The sequence below is a fragment of the Meleagris gallopavo genome, chromosome 17, assembly GCF_000146605.3.
Source record: "Meleagris gallopavo isolate NT-WF06-2002-E0010 breed Aviagen turkey brand Nicholas breeding stock chromosome 17, Turkey_5.1, whole genome shotgun sequence".
Classification (NCBI taxonomy): Eukaryota; Metazoa; Chordata; class Aves; order Galliformes; family Phasianidae; genus Meleagris; species Meleagris gallopavo.
This window is the reverse complement of record NC_015027.2, coordinates 10,960,416-10,985,081: the sequence shown is the minus strand read 5'-3', so window position 1 is coordinate 10,985,081 and position 24,666 is coordinate 10,960,416. Positions and strand designations below refer to the sequence as shown.

At 49.3% G+C, this 24,666-nt stretch overlaps 1 protein-coding gene across 9 annotated transcripts in view; it reads right to left on the bottom strand.

The window, feature by feature from the left end:
* The window catches only part of PXN (paxillin), a 35,949-nt gene extending 15,574 nt beyond the window's left edge, over nucleotides 1-20,375 (bottom strand). The window contains exons 1-4 of one of the 9 annotated variants that reach the window (XM_010720474.3): nucleotides 20,228-20,375; nucleotides 2,997-3,223; nucleotides 2,435-2,550; nucleotides 356-495 (exon numbers count right to left, since the gene is read on the bottom strand). In XM_010720474.3, the coding sequence (XP_010718776.1) occupies nucleotides 356-455 (100 nt within the window). In that variant the 5' untranslated portion in view covers nucleotides 456-495; nucleotides 2,435-2,550; nucleotides 2,997-3,223; nucleotides 20,228-20,375. Of the gene's footprint in view, nucleotides 1-355; nucleotides 496-2,434; nucleotides 2,551-2,996; nucleotides 3,224-3,348; nucleotides 3,715-4,903; nucleotides 4,928-5,090; nucleotides 5,194-17,708; nucleotides 17,761-20,227 lie in introns of those variants that run through there. The other 8 variants (XM_010720471.1, XM_010720473.3, XM_010720472.2 and 5 more) reach the window with 8 other exon arrangements.
* Nucleotides 20,376-24,666: the final 4,291 nt, after the last annotated feature.

The window sequence follows — 24,666 nt, the reverse complement described above, 5'->3', positions numbered from 1 at the left end:
TTCAGACACATAGGCCCATGTATACACGCAAACGAGAGAAAAGAGCAACATGCAGCCCAGAAACCCTGTGAAATCTCCATCTTTGAGAATATTTAGAACTTAAGTGCACAAGGACCTACGCAACATAATCTAATTTTGAAATTGTGAAGTTAGAGTCATTTCTAAAGTTGGCTCAGCACAGCTGAACCTCAGTAGATCCTATGCATATTAAAGGAATCTTTGTTAAGGGCTGGAGTCATCTTCCTCAGCAAGGATGCTGGAAGGAAGAAGCAGGCTGCTACTTTGGGAAGTAAGCTATTTACTAACACCAAATATCTTGCTATTCACTAACACCAAATGTCTTGCTACTCCTTACCTGCTGGGAAGCCACTGGGGGGATTATGTTGAACAGCATTCAGTTCCAGGAGAAGCCTGTCCAGTTCCGAGAGGTTGCTGCCCAGAGAGGTGCTGGTCATTGTGGGAGATGGTTCTGCAGACTTCTGCTTGTTTGGGAAGCTAGAGATAAAAGAGAATTGTAAAACTTCTGCTTTAAGACACAGCAGAACGATGGAGGGAAACTTCGATATTAAGTTCACAGAGTTTACACAGGTCCTGTGTTCTTTTCAGGCTGGGGCTTTTAGCTCTCTGGAGAAAGCTGTGTGCTTTGTGAAATGACTATCACCACACCTGCTGTTTAGCCACATCTTCATTTGCCAATTGCAAAGAAATAGCACTGATAGACAGGGGCTCAGATCTCAGGACTCTGTGTTGCACTGTCCTACAGCAAAGAGTTAAGTGTCTACAGATCCAAGCTGCACAGAACAGCAGCAGAACCATTAGCTGGCACACAGGAAAAGGGCCTGTTTCTGCTGACAGCACACCGAGCAGCAAAAACCTCTCCTCTGAAGCAAGGGATGCAGGGCCAGCGCAGAATGGAGAAGAGGTGAAGTACAAGACTCAAGCTACCAAAGCTACCAAATGCAGCAAATTTAGTGTCCCACAAAAGGCTGCCATGAGGTCTCTTTTCAAGTCCTCAAACCTTTACTTTGATGAATTCTAACCAATTTATAAGTAATCTGAAAGCATTTTCCACGGTGTTCAACACACAAGCCTTTAGAGAGGCTTACCTACACACGAGTATATATAAAGCACTGCCTGTAGTTACAGCTTATGCTATAAGGGAGATCCCACTTAGCCATGCTCAACTGCAAAGTGTTTCAAAGCAAAACAGTACCAGTGCAATGATCTGTACAGCAACTACACTAATAACAATCGACCCACTGTCAATAGCAGGGAAATAATTTTCTCCTAGTTTTATTAACAGACAAATAACTTTCAATGCTTTAGAAATTCTTATTCGATCAAAGATACTTCCCAAATCCAAAATGGGAATTTGTCTTGTGCACACATCCAGCCTTCTGCTCAGAAAGTTAATTCATAACAGGTTGAGCACTGTCATACCTATAGCACTAGTGACAATTATGGAACTTCATAAAGGCAGTTATTATCCTTCTCTTCAGATTGAAAACAAAGTCCACAAATGCAATCTGAGAAGGACATACTTCATCTTGGCTTGAACACACAAGCTCCAATTCACACAAGAACCAGACCATGCCAGAGCCTTTTACAGGAGGATTCAGGTCCCTAATTATCTTGATTTTGTACTAATTGCATGCAGCCCTCTGAAAAATCGCAATTACTGCCTCCATTGAGCCATCTCTGGATACGTCTGGTTCTACCCTGTAGTAGTTCTGGTTGCAAGCAGCTTTCAGCTCAGTATGAAGATCTAAGCATAGTTAGAACATGACAGGAGAGCAACACTCATCCCCACACCTATAAAAAGGTACCCGGGACAGAGTTCATCACATGGGACCATCAGAGATGGAGCTATGGCAGCTTCTTCCTCTCTCACCCCCATGTTAGCAGGAAGGTCTGTCTCACCACATAGGCCATCCATGCAACCTCTCAGTGCAATAACAGCTGTCCATTAGTGTAATATAATTAGTAACTGGTAATGTCAGAAGTACTGACAGAAGTTTTAAAGCTTTCATGAAGAAATTTAAATGTACTTGAAAATCCAAATAATTGCACATCCTGCTAGGTGATGGTTACTGCATTCCTTGAGACAACTGACTTAAAGGCCATCCACTTCCTAAAGAACTGTGGAGCTGCTTAACAGGGAGACAGATTTGTCACTGGTCTCTGAATTGTATCCCTCAACACAACCCAGATCCTGATGGATCCTCAAACTTCTTCCACAGCTGAGCAAACTGAAGGCCCAGGTCAACACTTTAAGTGAATATAAAAGCCTCTTACAAATGAGGTAATATAAACCAACACAGGGAACAGAAAATATACAGGAAGTGCAGCATGTGTTTCCAGTTTCAGAAGGCAGCCTGAGCCACAGCAGGCCCTACCTGCGAGTCAGGCTTCTCTCTTAGCAGGGACAAGGTACCTGTAGACGTGTTCCTCCTCACTGGCACGGGGAGAAGGGGAGCTGAGCCCGTCTCTAGGAACAGAGGCACTGGAGCTTTTGGCACTGGAGCTGTATATCGGAGACTGGGACTGAGGCTGTGGAAATAAAATTTGCATTGGAAACAGGGAACGCAACAAGAATATACGCACTGTATTGCAACCCCACATACTGCAGGAGCAAGTACAGCAGCAAAAACCTGTTACATAGCCCACCCAGCCCCCATCAGATCCCCCTACACCAGGAACAACTGTTTTCCACTTGCCTCAGATTTGCCTATGAGTCGCAGACCTGAGCTGGAAAGTCCCAGCCTGCTTCCTACAGGCTACAGGACAGACGACTAACCCTAATCCCATCACACTACCACTCTGCTGGAGCAACAACTATGGGTTTTGAGGTCTTTTCTGCTACTTGATATTTCCTCTCCTCATTTTCCCAGTCATCCAAAGCCAAAAGTCATCCTCCCTTCTTGCTGTTTCCTCCCCTCATCTAGTCCCAACAAACCACGCACACACTCTCCCCACCTCCATCAGCACATGCTTACTTGCTGGTGGGCGTATCTGGATACGCTGGGTTGCCACTGGTCCAAGGGGTCAATCACAGTGCCATTTAGGGCCTCACTGGAAGGTGGTGGAGGCACCGGTGGTGGCACAGCAATCTCCTGGTACGTGTGGTTTCCAGTTGGGTAGGAGTAAGGCGTTTCCTCTGTTAGAAACACTGGTCGCTTAGAGATATGCGAGGTGGTGGATTCCAGGTCTGCCAGTAAGGCGTCTGCAGGAATGAAAAGAAAATTAAAACACACAGTATTGTGAAATCCCAGACAACAGCTTCTTTTGCCTCGTTCACAATATCCACATCAGAAAGTCTTGAGGAAGTTTTCATCTAAGGTGATGTACCAAATGTGCTGCGAGTTGCTGCTGCACCTCGGACTTCCAGTACAAAGAAAAGGCTCGGAGGTATCAGAGCAGTCAGAAAAACTGTGTCAGCCTCAGATCTTTGTCTTAAATGGAAAACCATGCAATAACTGCGACCTGCAGTCACACAGCGTGCGCTTTGCAGAAAAGCAGCCTAGGAGAAACCTGCCTAGAGATAGACTTGCAACAGGATATTGACACAGGCTAATTACAGGCCCCACATCATCATGGAGTCATTTAACGTGGCTGCAGGCGCTGCTTTTTGCAGGAAACAAGATCTCGGGAGGGGTTTTCTCCAGAGCTGAAGGCACTGCAAGAAGCATGCAGCTTTCAAATGATTGTATCACCGCGGCAGAAGGAAGACGTGCTTCAGCTTTCTTAAGAAGAATACTCTGCACATATCACACAGTTAATGAGCTTCCAGAGCCTGCCAGGTAAATGCAATTTCTTCTCCTGGAAACAATTAGCTTGCTGGGTGGAGCCTGCTCACAGATTCCTGAAGAGAAGAAAAAACTTCCACTCGCTAGAAGCACCAGTGCTCGTGCCAGGCAGAGGAACCCATGGCATAAGGTTAGCACCTCTCAAATCTTAAAGCAGGAAAAAATACACTCCCTCAATAGCAGGAGGAGAAAACCCACCTTTCGCCTTCCTGGATTTCCTCCTGCAAACTACTCTCCACCCATTCCAAGCCCTGTACTGATCTGCTGTGACTCACAGGCAAATCCCAGCTTGCTGGGTTTTCTGTCCTGCGATCCCACCCCGCTGAGCCGACTGCAGACCAGGGTGGGGGAAACTCCTGCGAACAACTGCAGGTCTGCACTGCACACACTCCAACAGAAAGCCTCGCTGGCCGCCTGCCCAGCTCTCCAGCGAGCTCAAGCACACACTCTTTAAGGCCATTAGAGAGGAGCCGAGCTGCTGGGGACAGCAGCGCTCTCCATGACAAGAGCATCATCACATACCTGGCAGGACCCTGTGGCGACATGCAGTTCAGCCAGACACCAGCGACACGACTTGGGCAAAGCTGGAGGAGAGGCCGTGGGAATGCCCCTGCCTTGTGCACAGACCCAGCTGTCACAGCAGTGTCGGAGTGCAGGAGCTGCCCTTCCCCCATGCACAACATGGAACTCAACTCCCAGATTGTGGGGCTGAGGGCTGAACCCAGGCGGAGGGACCCAGCAGCTTCCTGCAGGCAGGGTGGCAGGGAGCTGAAGTGACCAGGAGGAGCTGAACCAGCTCATCCTAATGGCTGCCTACCAGCTCCCAGGGGCTGGCACCCGCCAGCCCAAAACCACTTCCTCAGTGCAGCCAAGGCACTTAGCAAGCCTCCAAAAAAATATATTAAAGGGTCAAATGGAGGACAGCATCATCACATTACAACACAGGAAGGTACTGCTTTTATATTCAACTCTTCCACAAAGCAAAGCATCATAAGAGAAAAGACCAAAAAAATAAAAAATAAAAAGAGCATTTCTGCCTGCAGATAACAAATTCGCTATTAGCAAATTAAATACTGAGTTAAATTAACTCCACACACCTTTCATTTAGCCAGAAAGATGCTCCAAAATCATTTAAACCAAAGGCATCTTCCCAGAGGGACCAAAATAGCCCAGGAGCAGATTCTCCTAAGGGATACAGCTTGCTGCAGCTGGGGAAGAATGAGTTTGATCTTCTTTTAAGCAAAAGAACAGCTGGTGGATTCCAAGTGAAAGGCACAGACATACCTCAGGAGAACGCTGAAGAGCTGCAGGTTTTTCAGCCTGGTCCTGTGGCTGGAGGTTTTGTGCACACAACCTCCAACCCAAGTGCTACCCAAGAAGGTGTGGCTTTTGCTTCTCCCCACCAATGACAAAAGCAAATCAAACCGTACCAGGAAGTAAAAATCTCATGAGGTTGTATGGCTCATCCAGCCCCGTGCGGGGACCCAAGTCATTTTTCCACCCTCCACCCCCAGCCCTCCCTGCAGGACAGACAGATGTAACCATCTCTCCACACAGTTCGCCTCCTCAGCTCAGCACCCTCTGCTGAACGGTTCCTTGGGCAGAAATGTAGCCTTTTTTTTTTTAACTAATGGCACAGAAGGGAGCTCAGCTAAATGGAGTGGTTTATTCCAGCAAGTCTGCAGACGAGGGGTCTGGCAATGCCAGGAGCACTCAGCTCTCAGACAGCGAAGGAGTTAAGGAGACACTGCAGTTTAATGATTAACTTCCCCCATTCCCTCCCCCTTCCCGACTTGAGCAAACAAGGCAGAACTGAGGAACAGGAAGCAGAGGGAGGAGAAAAGGCTGGAGAGGAATCACGTAGTTGGAGGGTTACTGCAACTGCACTCAACTTCCCAACTGATGCCACGGCAGCTCCAGGAATGCATGCACACCTCGCTTCCCCTTTGGCACAGGATCCCCCACTCTCTTTGCTCACCCCGTGTTCTGCAAAGCCCCTCTCCCTGTGCTCACCTGCCTGATGTGCCCAGAGCCCGGTTGTTCCTCCCTGAGCTCGCTGGCAGGATGGAGGGAAGCTCTTCCCCACCCACACCCATCCCCATTTCTGTTTCTAGCCACACGTGTCCTTTCCTGGATCAGTTCCAATTATCAGAACATAACATGAGGCAAGGGAAGGAGCTAAGAAGGGAGTTCTACTGATGGAAAAAAAAAAAGAGCCATTGCTCCCTATCTTTCTTTCACAAAAGGGACCTCAGGGACCAGGCAGCCCTAACTTGGATGACTGTAACAAAGGTGCTGTGCCTTGTGCAGCGCTGTCACTGCAGAGACTGCTCCACAAATAGAAATATTCAATTCTTAAACAGAAATATTAAAGGCTCTATTGATTTCTCAGCTAATGAAGTGCTCCTTCCCAAGGCGACTCCGTGGCACAGGGCTGCAGGAGGCGTCCATCAGCTGCTTGGTGCTAGACAGCCCATAGGGCAGAGCAGAATGGAGCAGTGCAGCTGTCAGAAGGCACCACCACAGCCTGTAAGGATGGAGCTGGAACCCCCGTGTGGCAGCTGCTGGCTTGGCACTGATGCACCTCACCTGGTCACCTACAGCCTGCCCCTGCTTTCGGCCCACTGAAGCCTTGTGTCAGCACTTCTGCACTAAGGAGGGGAGGTGTGGAAGAACAAGGGACACTCGATATCAACAGAGCTACTGGTGCATCACTGCAGTCACAAAGCCTCAGCTCACCATGTGCTGCATCCCTGGAGGTGTTCACGGCCAGATTGGATGGGGCCCTGGGCAGCCTGGTCTGGTATTAAATGGGGAGGTTGGTGGCCCTGGCTGTGGCAGGGGGTTGGAGCTTCATGATCCTTGAGGTCCCTTCCAACCCTGGCCATTCTGTGATTCTGTGCACACAGAGCACCTCAGGGCACACCACGTCTTGGCACTGCTCAGCACGGCACCCTACAGATGTGGGAGAGGCACAGAAGAAGAGTTTTCTTACCTCCACCACAAGCCCCAAAGCTTGCACACAGAAGGGAAATCACACTCCACCAGAGGGTTGCCCAGCCCACATCCTGCCTGCTGTGGGAGCTGCATTCACCTTCAAGTAACATTTCGATGCTGTGTTTCATGGGGAGGCGGGACAGTTAAAGAGTGATATCATGATTGATAATTTACTACTAAACAGCACTCTGAGACATCTAGAAGTCTGGGTACGTTTGACTCTCCCTTGTGCAAGAAAAGTCATTATTATCTACAGGGTTCTTGGGATCCTGGCCTTCCAATCCCACACTGCAGATGCATTAGGTACGGATGAGTGGCTCCTAAAACCGACTGCACTGCTGCCAGTCTTATCAAAGCCCTGCCCACCCTTCAGCCTGGGACTGAAACTGCAGCACGACACGCTCTGCAATGTTAGAGGATGGAGGAAAACTTAGCTGATGTCCAGTGCATTGAACTCTCCACAGAAAAACCCTCACATCAAGACGACCAGCAAGATGAAAGAGCACGGCAGTACCTTAGGGGAAGTCCCACCCACCAGTTCAAGTCGCACTGAGAAGAGCACTTATCTCTAGAGGCACCCTGCATGTCCCTGTGCACACCTCATGCATTCTCAGCACAGGATCCTGAACCATCCCTGCATGCCAGCACTTGCTGTCCTCTGAATGCTCTGAACCATGTGCAGCCCCAGGGTACATTCCTCGGTTTCATCTGATAAAGAGCAGTAATGCCCACCTGGGGTCACAGCACAGCCTTGAGGCATAGAACTGACAGCTAACAGGGGACCCTTTGTACTGATGAACACAGCAACTCCCTTCTCTATAAATCTGAGCTGCACTCAGCCCTGCTTAATAGATGGCAAGGTGGTTAGAAAAGATATTGACACACATCTTCCTGTGTACAAAGCATGTTGTTGGGGCACTCCCCCCCGTGCCTTCCATGCACATCAGAAATGCTCCCAGACTGAGGTGGCACAGCAGTGCAGAACACATCACAAACCACTGCATAACAAGGCACTGAAACATTCCCATCTGCCCATCAGCAACAGGTAAATTTGCTTCTCCTTATTAAAGAGAAGCCTTCCATACTGAGTGTCCAGCATGACTCCAGGCTCAGAGGGCTGGAAACACACGAACCTCAGCACGAAGATACCAGCATTAGTGCCACAAGAGAGAAAACCACCTGGGCTTTCCACATGGAGTTCATGGCTGAAGATGAGCCATTAAGCCATGCTGGCACTGCACACTGGAGCATCACCAGTGCAGCAAGCAGATCAAAAGGATGGTGGTCACACTTTCTTCCTCTTCCTATCTGCTGGGAAGGAAACAGACACGCAGCTGAGGCAAGATGCTTCCAGTGCTCCACATATCAGCCTTCCACGTTCAGCAGCTGAAAGCCTCTTATGCACACCCATCAAACCACACACTGCTCTGCTTCAAACAAGAGACATCTGGAAAGCAAGCAATGCTAGAGATGGGATTCTTCACCCGGCCACCACATGGAGCCCGTGCTGCAGCGTTCAGACATAGTCCCACCTCCCAGCATCACCCTGCCACGTGTCCCTGACAGCCCAGGCACGGCACACCAGGATATCAGGGTGAGATGTGTGAGCACGTGCTGCAACACTTCACCCAGCACAGTGCAGTGCAGGTGGCTGCAGCTCTGCCGTTCCTCCCCCACACAACCAGAATCACGCCACGTTCCCCTAGGTTAGGCAGCAGATTTGCCACTGACTTGGCAAATGGAAATAGAAAGCAAAATAGCTGCAATTACTGGTGTAAATGAGGACATGGACTACGTGTCATAGCTGTGACCCTCGGCGTAAGACCAACTGCAGATCCCCATATGCAGAATAACAAACCATTCTCCAGCAAGTTTTTCTTAATAGCTTAAGATGCTGAATTCAGGTCCTAGATTTCTGCTGTTGCCTTAAAGAGAATGAGGGGAACTGCACCTTCAGAACCAAACCCTGAGCTCCCACATTCATCCGAGCAGCCTCTTTACAAAATCCTGGAATCCAAACATGAAAAATCTCCTTAGGTTCAAACAAGTCTTCCCTTGCTCAGCTCCAGCAAAGCCAGCTCACATACAGGGAGACAGCTCAGGGCGGTAACCCAACCCCTGGCAAGACAGATTTACATTGTGAGTAACTGCAAAGGAATGGGGAGCTTGGGTATATTTATCCTGCTAAATGGCCTTTCAGAAGAAACATGTGCAATGCTCAAAGCTGCATCCCAAGGACTTGCTGGAGCCTTGCTGCACAACTTCTCGCTGCCTTCAGGCGTCAGTGGGAGCCCCAGAACTGCAACGCTGTTGTCGGCAATCTCCTTTTCAGTGGTAAATTTGACTTAGTGAAACAGAGGAGAACTGTAAGAAATTGGACAAACATGAACAGGTGAATATGGGCATTAACTTCCAGGTAAAAAATGTAGTGGTAGGTTCTTACGGCGTTATATCCTAAACCAATGTTTTTAAATGAAAAAAGGATCAGAAGCTAAAAGAGCAATAAAATCCAAGGCTACATTCAGAATGAGACCTGAAAAACTGGATGTGCAGAGAGATGCTCTTCAAATCCTGGCATTCACTAACTCACATCAATAGGAAGCATGGAAAACAGGCCAGTTTACTCTCTAAATCATTTTTGGAAGGAGACATTTTAAAGTTTTCCCAACTATAATCCTAACACAGAGGATGGTTAACATCCAGGATACACAGCAACCCTCAGCTCTCCTGTCAAGCGGGGTCAGATTGTTATTAAGACAGAAAAATCCAATGCATGGGAGGTAAGTCATTCGCCAGCCCTAACAACTGCAGGACTGCCTGCACCAAGCAGCCACCAGTATTTATAATTCCCACTGCTGGGACCCACCCAGAGGAAATTCAGATGACATGGCTGAAAAACCACTCCACTATTTGTCATGTATGCCAGTGGCTGGCGCTTACTGCTCCTCATCAAGCTATCAGAGCAAGCTGTGCCTGGGACACAGAGCTGAATAAGAGGAACGTCTGGACTGGTATCAATACATGGCATGGGCAGCTCCAACAGAAAGCAACAGGTGAAAATCCCTGAAGCTTCACTATTCCCTGAAGCTAACGTTTCCCCTTAGAAGTAAGGGTGGATGGCAAAGGCACCCAAGGCTCCACAAGAGCTCATACTGTGACAGACAGAGCTGCTTCCAGCATCACCTGGTGGTGGCCACCACAAATCCCACCCATGCCCCAACCAGAACACAGCCAAACGCACCAGCCTTCCCCAGAACAGCAGCCCACACATGCAGCTCTATTTCAACATTTGCTGGTAGTGGTCAAAGACTCCGTGCTGCATGTGGTCAGTACAACCAGCTGCAGCAGTGGCTGTAGCTTCCTGTCCCAAACGCTGAGCCCCACGGTGGAGAGTCTGACCCAGGGCTTGTGGCCAGCTAACGTGCACTGCCACCACCCTAAGCACAGGGCTGCAGGGGTGTGCAAATACAGCCCGTCCAACACTATTTTGGTAGCTGTCTGTTGGCTCTCTGCACATTTGGGGTTTGAGGATGAGTTCAAGCCCCGCAGGCCGTAGCTGTAGCTTATGGCAGGGCGTGCAGCCTCACACTGTCCCTCAGTCACAGTCAGACACTTCCCCATCAACCCAGCCTCCCAGCCTGCAGAAGTTATTCCTTTTAGATAAACTCACTCCATTCTTGGAAGCCCATCCCCAGCCACTCTGCGACTAAAGCAGCTCTTAGAAAACATTTTAAAGAGAGTGACGCCAAAATTCAGCCCTTCTCTAAACTGACAGAATAAACAGTCTGGTTGAGGCAGGAAATATAGTACCTCCATCTACCAAACTCTGGCCAGAGCACAAATTGAAATCCAGTTCCATCCAGCTGAAAGAAATCCCCCATCCTCCTGTCCCATTCCGGTAATTATCCTGTGCCTCCAACTCAGACCACAAAAACTGCAGCCTGAAAAGAGAACAATGATCAGACAAACTGCAATGCTCCCAAATTCAGGAGATGTCCCTCACCACTACCAACTACTACCACTGACACGGGCTTTGCAGCCCCACAGGGCTCCAGCATGGCTACAGTATGTACAGCCTGACTGGTGCTGCTCTGCTCACACCAAGTGTGTACCACAGTGCTTAAGCAGTAGCTTCTGACACAGACAACCCCCTCTCATAAAACTGTGAAGGAAAGTCAACTCAGCATGCTACAAGAGAAGGCATTAAGTGAGCTTGCACCTGCTACAGGATCCTTCTGAGGGGCGGAGGTGAGAGAGCAACTCGTGCTTGTCCTGAGAAAACACAGAGGTCAGCACAAGATCCTTCCTGTAACCCACCACAGTACTTCCTTCCAAATTAACAGAAGCATTTCACCGTGCCGTGCAACTGCTCAGTAACCTCTGCAATGGGGCAGTGCCAGCATGCTGATGGAGCCAGCCAGCATCACGAGGACAGCCTGCTTCTGTGCAGCCAGCCACGAGGCTTCCAAGGGCACAGGCACTGCTGAGGGCAGCCAGCAGCCTGCAGGAGGCACCAGAAGCCCCAGGGATTCAGGGTTCCACACCTGGAGGGAGCAGCCCCGATGCCACAGGCTGGGAAACTCTTCCAACCAACGGGTTGGCAGGAAGGTAACCTCACCTCACCCAGACCAAAGGGCATGGGATCATCATTGCAGCGGGCAGGCTGACAGACACAGCAACCGCCTTGAAGATCTGTGTCAGCACAGTTTCAACACAAATCCACACTGTTCCCTGGCCTACAGTCTTGTGTGAAGGAACCACAACAGATTTTCCTGTAGAAACAGAATTTTTCCATTTAGTTCTTGAACAGTAAATGAGACCCCAGCTCAGGGGAGAGAAGTGAAACAGCACCCACAAGAGGAACTCACAGTCATTCTGCCTTCCTTTGACCTCTATAGAAAAACCTGCACATCCCTTTTGCTATCTCAGAACGCTCCTGAGGTGTTTCACATCATCTTCAATGCTTTGAAGACATCGCTACCCCCACACAGACTGGTATAAATGAGACACACCCGTGAGAGTCCTTAAACTCTTGAAAAATCTTAAATTAAACAGAATCAGCCAAGCTGTGTTAACAGCAGCCAGGTCCCAGTGTGTCTAACAGTCACACTGTCACAGAGATGCATACTCCTCCACATACGTTTGTTGAGCATTCTCACACTGGAACTGATCTGTGATTTAAGTTTCAGAAGGGAAGCAGTTGGTGCACCTGAAAATAAAGAGCAGGAAGACACACATCCAGGAGGAAACATGGTTTTGTTTCCTGTGTGTAACTGGAATGGAACCCACTGCAGCCAAACAGGATGGCCTTTTCCAGCTCTCCCAGTTATCCTCAGCCCACTCAGTGACTGTAGCTATCACTCTTGGAAACTGTCAACAGAAAGACCAGAAGCAACAATCTCTCAGTGGTTGTGTAGATTCAAAGACAGCTAGAGCAAAGCGAGGCTGTGTAGACACAAGCTAACTTGGTTGCTCAGGTCTGGTGTTGTACATCCAGAAAGCAGCACCTGAGCTCACCAGCAGTACCTCCACAGCTCTAATTTCTCACCCAAAGGTGACCTCCTACTTATTTCTCATTTCCAGAAAGTCCTGGGGAGGGTGGGAGGGAGGAGTCACTTCCTGTCGCATACCACATCCACTTTTAAATAGCATGGCTTCCCCCGCACTAGAAGTGAAAAGAGACCTCTTATACTCCATGTTTAAATTTACAGTCCTGAGCAGCAACCTCAGCTCATCCCAGGAAAAAACAACCTAAGTTAAGGCTTAAGTTGCCTTAAGCTGAACTCACACTCCATCTCACTGGGCAGATGAGTGGTTCTGGTGTCAGAGCCACCGAGTGCTGGCAGCAGTTCCAGAGCCCAGCAGCTCAAACCTCGACTCCTCAGTGGCACAGCTGGAGGAAGCTACCAGAGAACATAACCACTTGCGTGGTTCCTTCCCATCTTGATTCACTGCGCTCTCAAGCTGAATCTTAAACAACAGGAAACAATTACCAAAAATGGACAAGCTTAAGTCAAAAACTTCTTTTGCTGTTCTACAAACAGTCTTCTGAAGAATCAGGAAAAGTATGGCAAGAGTTGGCGAGTCACAGCCCCAGCACATCCCGTGACACAGCAGCAGAGCTCACCCCACGGCTCGCACGCTGGTGAGGAGCACAAAGCAGTGCTCTGGCTTTCTGAACTGGGAAGCTGAAGATTGCAAAAGAGAAGTTGGGAAATGGTATTGCAGAGAGACCACCAGATTTCATTCAGTCCTTCAGCTCATGGCTGTCAGTGATTCGGATGGGACCGAGGAGGTACCACAGCCCCCAGATGACCATCTGCCCACATGTTACAGCACTCACAGCAGAATTGAGAGTCGTTTTCAGCCACATTTTTCTGTTAGAGCAGCTGACAACTCCACACCTTAAACCCAAACCTCCAAGAATTCCATGTAGCATTGATACAACAGGCTGCAACTCGCAGCAAAGCCTGCAGCCACAGCACCCAAGTTGCGGTGGGGACCACAAATCAGAACACTCACAAGTCCCAACTGCAAGAAAAATCATCTACCATGCCGGAGTGGAGCTGACCCGCAGCAACATGCAGCCCAATTTAATATGGCAAGTCCATGTTATATCAGAATAGAAAGCAAGTCTGCCTCTCAGGCCTGTCCTAAAAATACTTAAGTTGGAATTTCTCAGCCTCATTCTGTTGCCTGCTATGAACCCCACCTGCCACCACATCTTCGTCAGAAGCCTCTCCTCCAGAGAGCAAATAAACTGATGTTCATACAGGACGTTACAGCTGGGCCCCCTGAATAAGAGAAGCAACAATCTGCACAAATTAGATTGTCTCAGTCTCTCAACCACCAAATTGGAAACAGCTTTGGTCTCCAAGGAGTGTGAGCACAGCCTCTGACAGTGCTCTCCCAGCGCAGCTCTTCTTGTGCAAGATCTATTTCTGATCTCAGCCTGAGAGCACACGGCTCCTCGGGCACTTCCAGGAAGTCCCGTACAAAGGCACCAGCAAATGGCCAGCACTGACCTCACTGCCTCCAGGAGGGAGGTGAGTTGGCTCACACAAAGCTAAAGGACATGGGCTCTGCCAAACACGGCCACCCCCACACCGCACAGCACCGAAGGGCTCCCAGCTGACTTCAGTGGGACAGGTCGGGACGTGTGTCTCTGTTTTACACACGTGATGGAGCAGCTGCTGCCAGCTCAGTGCTGACCTGGGCTGGATCGCTGCCAGCATCCTGGGAGGAAAAAAGTTGAAGAAAAATTAATCAAAGCACATCAATATTTTAGTACTCTTTCCACCCCTCTCATGCAAAAGGGCGATTAAATCTTCCCCATGCATGCCACAGGAATTCTTTCTTGCTGCTGGTTTCCTTCAGAATGTTTCTAGAAACAGGAATCAACATTCAAAAAAAGAATCCAACAAGATCTGCTTCTCCTTTGCCAAAACAACAAAAAATATTCACGAAAACCAAACAAGCAGCACTGAGCTGACCCCACAGGGACAACTTCCCAGGGCCAAGGCTGATCCAAATACCAGCTCCCTTGTACTCCTGCAGGAAGAGGGGCTCAGCCCAGGCAGCTATCTGAGGAACCAGACCCTTCCTGCTGGAGCAGCACACAGATCCACAGCCATTAGGTCAGACAGTGCTGCTCCACAGGCTGCCACACCTCACCTCATTCTGCTCTCTTCAAGCTAGATACACCACATTGATGCCAGGTAATTAATATATTGCTGAAAGTCTATCTGCAGTGAAAGGAAGGATTCCCTCTACCTCTTACTCTCCTTCCCACGTGCTGATGCAGGGAGCGAATGCCACACACCTCCTGCAGCAGACCAGCAGCTTTCTTCTTCCAGCACTCTCCAGCAACCCAAAGCAGGCAAACTGTTTCCAGGTCTTCCCAGAGAACACAGAGAACAGTACTGACTGCAAGCACTGTAGGTAGGAGTGAACCCCCATCACTTGTGTGTCAGACACCAGATATGTTGGAAAAAATGGCCAGAGCACACCCAGCTAGTTCCAAGCAACCCTCCACGTGCCCACTGAAAGGAGGACAGGCATTTTAATGGCATTTTTTAAGCCCTGGGTGGACTGCATTTGCATTACTGTAGGCAACACTGAAGCAGCAGTATGCACTAAGGAGTAGCAGATAACTCTTCTGGGGGGTTTCTAAGCAGGAGCCTAGTGCCATGAGGTGTGCCAAAACAGCAGTGGCTTCCAAACCTTTGGGCCACACCAGCCCTCCTTCACTTGGAATTTCAGGGCACCCAGGTGGAAATGAGACGTTGGTGAATGTGAGGATTTAACAGAGCACCTCATACAGCTGCACAGCACTTACCACTTGCAGATCACTATTTGGAACTGCTGATTCTACTTATCTGGGGAAGGAAAACGTCACATCAGGGTTTACAGAAGAGCAGAGCACGAGAGTTCCAGGGAACAGCGAGCACCACAGATCTCAGGATACAGTTTCACAAGATGCAGAAAGACAAATTAACAGCTCACCACTGCCAAAAATGGAGAGGTTTTACTCTCTCTTCCAGACATGTGCTGCTGCCACTTACTTCTCTTGGCTCCAGCTCTTACGAGACCCCTTCACCAACCAGTTTAACAGAATACAGATTCCCCCCCCCAAAAAATACTGTTTCTTCAGAGTTAGAAAAGTGAGGTGAGCAGAGCAACCAGCAAAAAGGATGAGGTATGGCCAGAGACATAGGAGGCAGCACAAGGTACAGGAGACAGAAGTCCAGCAGGTGTCACAGAATTACAGAATGGCCCAGGTTGGAAGGGATCTCAAGGATGATGAATCTCCAGCCCTGCTGCCACAGCCAGGGCCATCAACCTCCCCATTTAAGCAGACCAGGCTGCCCAGGGCCCCATCCAACCTGGCCTTGAACACCTCCAGGGATGGAGCATCCACAGCCTCTCTGGACAGCCTGAATAGACACGAAACTTAAAAGAGGAAAAAAACCTGCATCTTTTAAACAGTGGAAATCCTATCCAAACAGCATAAACGATCTGAGTATAGACCCTTCCAGGCAAAACGCCAATGACAAAATTTGAGACACCCATAAAAGATGATGAAATGAAGGACAGAAATGTTAGTATGAATTCTGAATTCATTACAAGCATTAGAAGCACAAAACCTGCCCATGAGATACAGAACCCTCTGGCTACCAAACAGCAGTCCAGCAGCGCAGGGCAGCATGCTAAAGAGGCACTGCCATCACATCCACATTTAGTACAGCCTCATTGAGACAATCCCAACCTGAGGGATACCATAAACTTGGAAGACAGTAGTTTACCAGAGATTATTCCACTGTAGCAACTTGCTAGTAGTTAACAAGTATAGCTTTGAAGAGTGTAAATGCAAGCAAAGTGCAACAGATGCAAACCTGCCCTTAAAAAGCAAGGTGTATCACACTGGAAAACTAATGCCTGCAAGGAGAAAGGAAGTCCCAGCACATCTCACTCAGACACTGTGGACGCCAAATGAGATCTCAAAGGTCTTTTCCAACGTAAAGGACTTCTCAGTTAAGACGAGTTACAGACTTGCTGCCTGACCTGCCAGCTGCTCTGAGGGGAGCCGCCCTCCCTTGTCAAAAAACCCAATGTTTGCCCAACTTGCCATATGGTTTAACTGGCATTTTAAAAACTTGGCTAATAAGAAAACAGCTCAAAATGGTGGCCCCATCTTGTTAGGAAGCTGTGGTTTCTGTAAGGGTTCTCTGCAACAGAGTGGGAGCGCACTTGGAAGCAGTGGTGAGTTCTGTCCGAGCCAAGAAGCGTTAAGTCATCACCGGGAACAGACTCACACAAAGCACTGCCAGCAGCACGATGCAAACTCTCCAAACAGGGCAGGGGGAAACGACAACACAACATGTAGCATTTTTCAGTCACGTAGATCTTAATACTGCTTATAACTATAATAGGCAGAAACTTTTAGAAGGAGGTTTTCAATGAGCATTCTACTGAAACCTAAAGATGAGCCAAATGCAGAGCAGCTAAGTGGCACCTTTGGAAGTCCACCTCCCAGAAAAGCCCACAGAGGCAGAGGACCCATGGTAGAGAATCTTTTTTTCCCTCTTTTTGGATTTTTTTTTCCTTTTTAACTTCAACAGCAGCCAATGGGAATGGCAGGAGAACGTTCCAGAAGTGAGTGTGGGAACTGCTTCCCCCTGCGTGCTGTGGGAGATGTGGGTGGCAGCCCGAGCAGCACGCTGACAGCACGGCAGCTCCGGGACTCAGTGCTTCTCCCAGCATCAGCAGAAGATCGTGGCTCAAGAGTTTCACAAACACCCACAGAATGAAAGGAAATTGTTAAAGCAGACAGAAAACTCACATTAAACAGAGAATGGAGTGGATTTAGGGAATCGGAGGTTCTCTCATCTCCTCCTGATGCACAATGCAGATGAGCTATGGTTCCACCTATCTCCTAGCACCACAGCAGAGCAGCTGCCAGCCCCTGCTTGTTTAGTCACCTGCCAGAGAAATAACAGGCATTTTTCTCCAAAAGCAGCATTGATAAAGTGAACAAATGCATGTCAGCATCTCCATCTCAGTGCTCTGCACAGGAGCACTTTACTCTGACAACCGAAGGCTCCTTTGCTCCCAAGAGAACTCATGACCACATGAGACCACAATTTAAAAATGATGGAAACAGAGTAGAAAGAGGTAGAAGATGAGTAAAAGAGACCAATCTCCAGAGCTGACCAAAAATGGAAATGCCAGCAATGCTGAAATAGAAGCAGCATAAGAATAACTTCCCTCCGTAGGTACACGAAATAAATCCTTCTGCAATTCACTTTCTAAAAAAGGGTTTTCAGCATGATCTCTGGTTGTCCCTCCACCCATTCCTAAGATACAAATCACCAAGCAGCTGAGAGAAGTGGGGAAATATCTTACAGTCATTTGCAGAAGTCGAGATTCCTGGTTCCTCCATTTCTGCTTTGCTGAAAATTGAGTTGACTTTGCTTGTCTCAACCCATCATAATCTTACTCTTGCTCAGGGTACAGCAGGGATAACAGAAATTCCATACATTTTCCTACCAAGTTCCTCAATGCATACTTGTTTTACGCACACATGTACCTACTCACACCAGTTTGAAATTAATTTGATCCACTTCAGAGTCACGTTGGCACGCACATCACACAGGGAACCAGAGGGACCAGACCCAACTGCTTACACGTTACGTGCACAAGGACATCCTCCCCACACACACACACACAGCAGTGCAACCATCCCCTCTCCAAGGACAACATCCCATTCCTATCTCTGCTGCAAACCCATTTTTAACTGTTTAAAGCAGCTGGGAAACAGACTAACCTCAACCCCTTCCCCAGAAAATTTAACATTTTTTTAAAAAGGCTATTTCTGCCAAGCAAGCACTGAACGCATTGCATTCCATTTCATTAAAACAATTACTCAGAATGCGGCCAAGAATGACATAAAGCTTCCTCTGCACCCCCCGGCCCCCAGCTTCCCAGGGCAGGACTGCACCGAGCCGCAGAGTGCAGTGCTGGCTGGGCTGGCCACAGATTGCATCTTTCACACGTTGGCAGCAGGATCAGAGGACCCCAGTGGGCCTCAACAGGCCCAAAGGGGGGTCCCATGTATGTGGGAGCACGGTGATCTGTTTGTGTTGTTTGGTGGCAAATTAGCATCTGTCATGTTGTTCCTGCACCCAACTCTTACAGCAAGACAAATGCGAATCCGGCAGATTTGGTCTGAGACTCACATGGCCGAAGCTTCCCTGTATGGTCCTGAGACAGATGGTGCTGGCAGCACCAGATTTAAGCACTGAAGCAGATGAGCAGTGTGCCACAGCAGCTGTGCTGGCCAGGTGCTGCCAATGGAACTGCTGGAGACAGCAGAGCTCCAACCTGCCAGAGCACCAGGCTGACAGCTACAAGCTCCATGTTAGAGGAACCTGCCTGACAAACACATCCCAACCTCCAAGCGCTCGGCCTGACTGACACTTTGAGCTCCCCACATTTCACAGCAGAAACAAAAGGCAGCTTCTTCTGGCACACACCGCTTACCCACCCACACCAGAGCTGGCCACTGATAAGAGGTTTCATGACGTGGCTGAAATGGCATCTCACTCCCTCCCCCAGCGCTCCGTGGGGATGGAGTCCAACTGCTGGAGCTGCTCAGAGCACACAGAGCAGCTCCAGCTGTGCCTCACACTGCCTAACTGGGCCAACATGGCCCGAGAAGAGCCTCCCTCAAACCAATAAGAGGGAGAGCTGCAAAGTCTGACAGTGCTTCTCCTCAGCATCTCATTCTGAGGGTCACCCCTGCCCCAGAGGGTAATTGCTAGCAGCACCCTCTGACCCTGCTCGTGAGGCAACTGCTGGTGCTGAGAAATGGGGAACAAAGACACGGCTAGCGGCCAAAGGACAGGCAGTGAGGGCCACCAGCAGGCTGCTGTCTTATTGCAGCCCCCAGGGCATCAGAGAACTCAGCTGATGCGCCAACAGCCTCAGGCTCCTCTGTCTGAGGACCCAGTTCCATGAAGTGGCTCCAATCGAACAGAACTCCTTTCAGAGAGAGCCTGAACCTGTTCAGACCCAAAGAGGTTACAGCAAGACAGTATTAAACTTCTAAACTTCAGCAAATCATTTACAGCCCTCCCTCCCGTGACCCTTCTCACTTGCAGTTTTCTTTGCCCTCTTCCACCCTCAGGAAAATCTGACCCAGTCACGGTCTATGAGCCACCACAAGCTTCCTACAGCAGGGAGAGAAGGCCTCTGCTCACCTTGCTCTGCACGGAGGGAAATAAAGATCCTACAGAGATATAGACAGACATGGATTAATTCCATCCACCAGCTCAACTTTGTGACAAAAACACGGGACTGGTTTATTCCTGGAGACCCCATGCAGTCTGCTTCACAGCTAAGCCATTTAAAGCACAATTCCCCACGCAAAGCATCATTCAGAAAGCTCATTCCCCCAAGCAACGCTTTTATTTTCTTTTCTTTTAAATGTTCTTTAAACATTTCCAAAAAGTTAGAGGTTTAAGCAAGTGGAATGGAAAGTAAAGCCAAGCAATGAGGCTACAGCCACAGCACGCTGCCAGCCAGCCACGCTCAGCAGCCCACCCTGCAGAGCCACACACACCAAGCACAGGAGTGCTGCGACCAGCTGTGTGTCAAACAGCATTTCAAGTCTTCCAACTACTCCAACCTCATGTAAATAACTTCTACTAAACTTGTTCACAGTGCAGAAGGCAGCCCCAGAGTGCTGCAGGAGAAAGGAGCGGGGCACTAACAGCACTGGCTGCCTCCCCCCGGGGCCTGTCCTATGCACTCTCAGATCCACAGCACAGAGATTTCTCCAACAGCTTCAGATAAGTTTCCCATGTAAGTTCAGAATAATTGCTGTCTGTTGCATTTATATGAGCAGAAAAAAAAATGCTTACCAGATTCCTAAACAGCACAAGCATGTAACCTCGGGGACACGAGCTCCTATGGCTGGAACACCAAGAACACCAAAGTTGTTCCCACTCTGCTTTGTTTGCTTTATGAGGATTTATAAACATAACTTCAAAGTGTCCAAATGCTCTGGAACCTCTGCCCAGAAAGCCCAGCCAGCTGGCCTGTGCCGCCCTGGTGCCATTTGCCATGAGAACAAGCACAAACAGGGGGGAAAAAAAAAATTACAAGTGATATGACACAGTCATATGTTATTTTTTTATGGTGTATCTTTAGAACACGACATTCTTTGAATGACTTCACGACATTTTGTGGTAACGACTTTGAGTAGAACTGCTGTGGGGAACGTGGAAGGGAAAGGAAATCTCTCCCCGCTCACAGACTGTCCTAACAGGGGATGCAGAACGGATGAGCAATCAGAATGGCAGCACGGGAACATAAACAGAGCTGAGAACAGACACGTATAAATCTAATTCAAACTTGCCACTGTGTGTTTTTCCAGCAAGAGTGATGGGAAGCGTGAAAGAGTGACTGTTCTGAGATCCTGCAGGAAGCTGTTCTGGAAACACAAAGAAGGTAATAAACATTAACCACACTCTGCAGGTAAGGAGTTGTCACTCCTGTTGCACAGATGGAAAAACAATTCGCCCAAAGGCAGATCTGTGGATAAATGGTTACTTTATACTGAATCAAACATCAACTCCAGCTGAAAGAGGCACCTCACCCACGGCCTCATTTACACTCTGGTGGTGAGGTGGCTTTGTATGAACACACGGTCATAAAGAGCAAGGAACTGATTTGGCTAAAAACCAACCAATTCAAACAAGTTCCAAAGAAATCAGCTTGCTGATCCAGCTAACTGTGCTGTGGTTAGTAACTACGCTGAAGGGAGATGGGAAAAAATGCAGCTGCAGCCCAGCTCCTGCACTGCACTGAATCCAGCTGCCCCGCCACAGGGCAAGGGAGCCCTGCTTCCCAACCCAGCAGCACACATCTGTCCAGGTTGGGTGACAGGGCTGGCTTCCAGCAGGTCAGCAGTGCGCACCGATCCGCCCTGCAGCCCCATTCCCACTCACTACGTAAGCAGAAGCTCACGAGGGCTGGGGAAGCGGGAATCACCATTTTTGGCTGCAATCTGAAACCAAACTGGATGAGACATACAGTGAGATGTTACACACACTGAAAAACAAGAACAGGACCCAAATGTCTCTGCAGTTCCCTACTCAGCATTTTAAATTTAATTGCCTAATAGCCGTGGCATCCCGGACTTGCAGGGAGTGCCATCGGACCTCACTCAGTGCGGACGGGCCAGACTGAGCAAGCAGCTCACTCCTTGAGTCCCATCCTCCTGTCGTACTCAGGGCAGCTCCCCAGACAATGCCTCACTTTCATGCAGCTGAAGCAGAAGAGCATGTTCATTAACAGCTTCCTCGTCAGACAGAACGGGGCACAGAGCAGCACGCAGATGGGAGCACAGCCTGAGCTGCGAGCTGAGATCCCGCTCACACACACTGCTTTTCCACCAGGGTAACATGGCTGAATTCAGAACGTGTTCCTGCTTTCTCCAGAGCTGCAGGAGCTCCGGGCTATCACAGCTAACACAGCACTCTGATCCTGACAGATCTGTTTGGTGGCCGCAGGCTGTTTCCTGCTCCCCCACAGCTGCACTGCTGTCACACAGATTCAGCTTGAGGAATTTAAACATCTCTGTCATAGCAGTAGGTCAGAAAAACCACCCCGATGTCACCAGAAGTGCAGTTACCACTTGTTCCGCTGCCAGACTTCCGAATTCTGACCTTTCTGGAGCTTCATGTTTCATACAATACAGATTAAGGGGAAAGTGGATGAGGAAAAAAGGATGAAGAGAAATCGAAGCGCTGTGATTCCCCTGGCATGAGAGAGCAGGCAGAGATGGAACTACCCGCTTCTTCCTCTAATGGTTCAGATGGTGTCAGAGGATCAGTTTTAATCAGGAGGGCGGCTGAACACTCGGGGTAAGCTGACCTCTCCCAGACAGAGACAAAGCAGCTAAAGACAGCACAGAGTCCCGACTTTCCATGGAAATAGAGCAGCAAGAAAAGAAGCCTCTCTGCATCGCACACTGCTTGAGGCAGAGGACTCCCTGTCTGAGCTGCTCAGGACAATGAAGCCCCTGTTTTACAAGGGCTCAGAACAGCTAAGAAGCTGAAACAAGTCAGAACCCCATTGTGCAAAGCAGTAGCTCTGTTTGCAGTCTTCTTGCCCAGCACCAGGAACTACTCAGAAACCTGAGCCAGCAGAAAGCACCAAACTACCTGAGCAGCCCTTCCCCCCAGTACCGCTCCCTGGGCACAGCTGACTGTCAGCAATTTCAAAGCAATTTCAGTCAAATAAAAACCAAAAGCCACTACGTATGATTGCAGACGGAAGGAACAGGCAGAGGCAGCAGGAATCCACGAGGCCAACAGCACAGACCTGATGGTGGCAGGCAGGCCATGCTGAGCCCCATCCCCATACCTGTGCACAAGCAACCCTGAGAGGGTTAAGTCATAAAGATGGGGTGGGTGGAAGCTGCTCAGAGAGAGACAGCTTTTGAAGTACAATCTCTTGTACTCTGAATCTCCGTGCCCAGAAGTTTCAAAGCCACGTCACTAAACAGACATTCTCCAAAATGAAACAGCCTCTTAGCAGTGAGCAAGCACACCTCCAGTAAGCTCCCTACAGCACAGCCAAAGCACCGCCGTAAACACATTCTTAATAAACAGCAGAAACAACTTTGCAAAAGATCTCTCACAAGCTCCAGTGAATGCTGTTTTGTTTCTGATTGCAAAACCCAGTAAAAAAAAAAAGTGTCTGAAAAAATAACCAAGCAGTAGAGAAACGGGAATTTTAAAGCCTCCAAAAGAAAGCTTTTAAAAGATACACCACTCTGTTTGGAGTTGCCAAAGCTCTCAGTAAATAAATAACGCTCCACATGACTTAGACAAGGTAGTGCCACAGAACCAGGAATAATTCAGCAGCTCAATCTGCCTGAAGCAAATGCATGTGACAGATCACCTGTTGCTGGGGGCACAGCACATAACAACACTGCACTCTGGGAAGCTCTGGGTGATACTCCCAAGTTAGGACCTGCACTGCTCAGGACCAGGTTTTATTCTCCACACCCATCCACAGCGCCGCAGAACAGCGAGCTTCCTGCCCAACTCCAAGCACGTCCGCAAAGCGTTTCCTCTTAGGCTCAGGGCAGGCAACGCAAGCCTGGCCAGCTGCCCAGGCTCCCCACCCTCCCCCCGTCCCCACCATGTGCTGCTGTAGTTTTGTCAGGCCCAGCATTGAGCTCCCTGTGCTGCTGGGACGCAGCTTCCTGCAGGAGCCGTGCACTGCGACGCCATTCCTCCAGCACTGCGGGTGGGGAAAAAAAATGAGCAAAGTCTTTTCGGCTCCAATCAAATCCCCAAATCCCCAGTGCAACTCAAACCCACACCCGCTGGTGTTTCATAACCCAGACCAAGCAAGGTAACTCTGGGTCTGAGTTTTACAGTGCAGGATTACGCACTGACCAACATTCCATCAGCTACTCTGGAAGGGAGAGGGATGGCCCAAAGATTTATGATAAGTTGGGGGAGTTAGGAGCAGAGACATCACTAGCGCTGTGCGGTGCTCCCTCACACCCAGCCAGGCACAACAGCAGTTTCTGCACCGCACAGGGATATCTCAGCTGATTTTATGCAGTGTCGACTCCAAATCTACACAGTGTATGAGCACTGCACAGCGCTTCACCTGACTTATGTATCCCAATCACTGAATGGCTTGGGTTGGAAGGGACCCCAAGGATCACCAAGCTCCAACTCCCCACCACAGGCAGGGCAGCCAACCTCCACATTTAATACCAGACCAGGCTGCCCAGGGCCCCATCCAACCTGGCCTTGAACATCTCCAGCATTGGGGCATCCACAGGCTCTCTGGGCAGCCTGTCCCAGCAGCTCACCACTCTCTGTGAAGAGCTTCCCTGATACCCAAAAGCTGGGAGCCTTTAGAAAAGCAAGGGAGTAGCAGTGATTTGCAGAGGGAAAGCAGCTAGTGTGCTCTTTTAAGATAAATTCTGTAGATTTAGATGAGAGAAAGAGAGCTTTTCTTGTTTGGATGGTTACTGTAGGATCCTCAGATGCCGTCCAACATGAAAGACTGCACAAAAACTGGAGGACCCGGTGTAAGCGTGACCCGAAGAAACCAAGCTGTTGGGACGGAGTTGTACCATATCTCAGAACCTCCACTTCGACCGCGCTAACAAGCAACGCCTCAGCAGAGCAGAAGAGGTCCAAGCTCGGACCTTCTTCAGCCCTCCATTCCTCGTTCAGAAGCAGCCCGCCGCTCGCTGCTGGAGGCGGATGGCAGCAGCGCTGCGGCCCCTCCCAGCCCGCTCCCATCGCTTCCACGCGCGGGACTC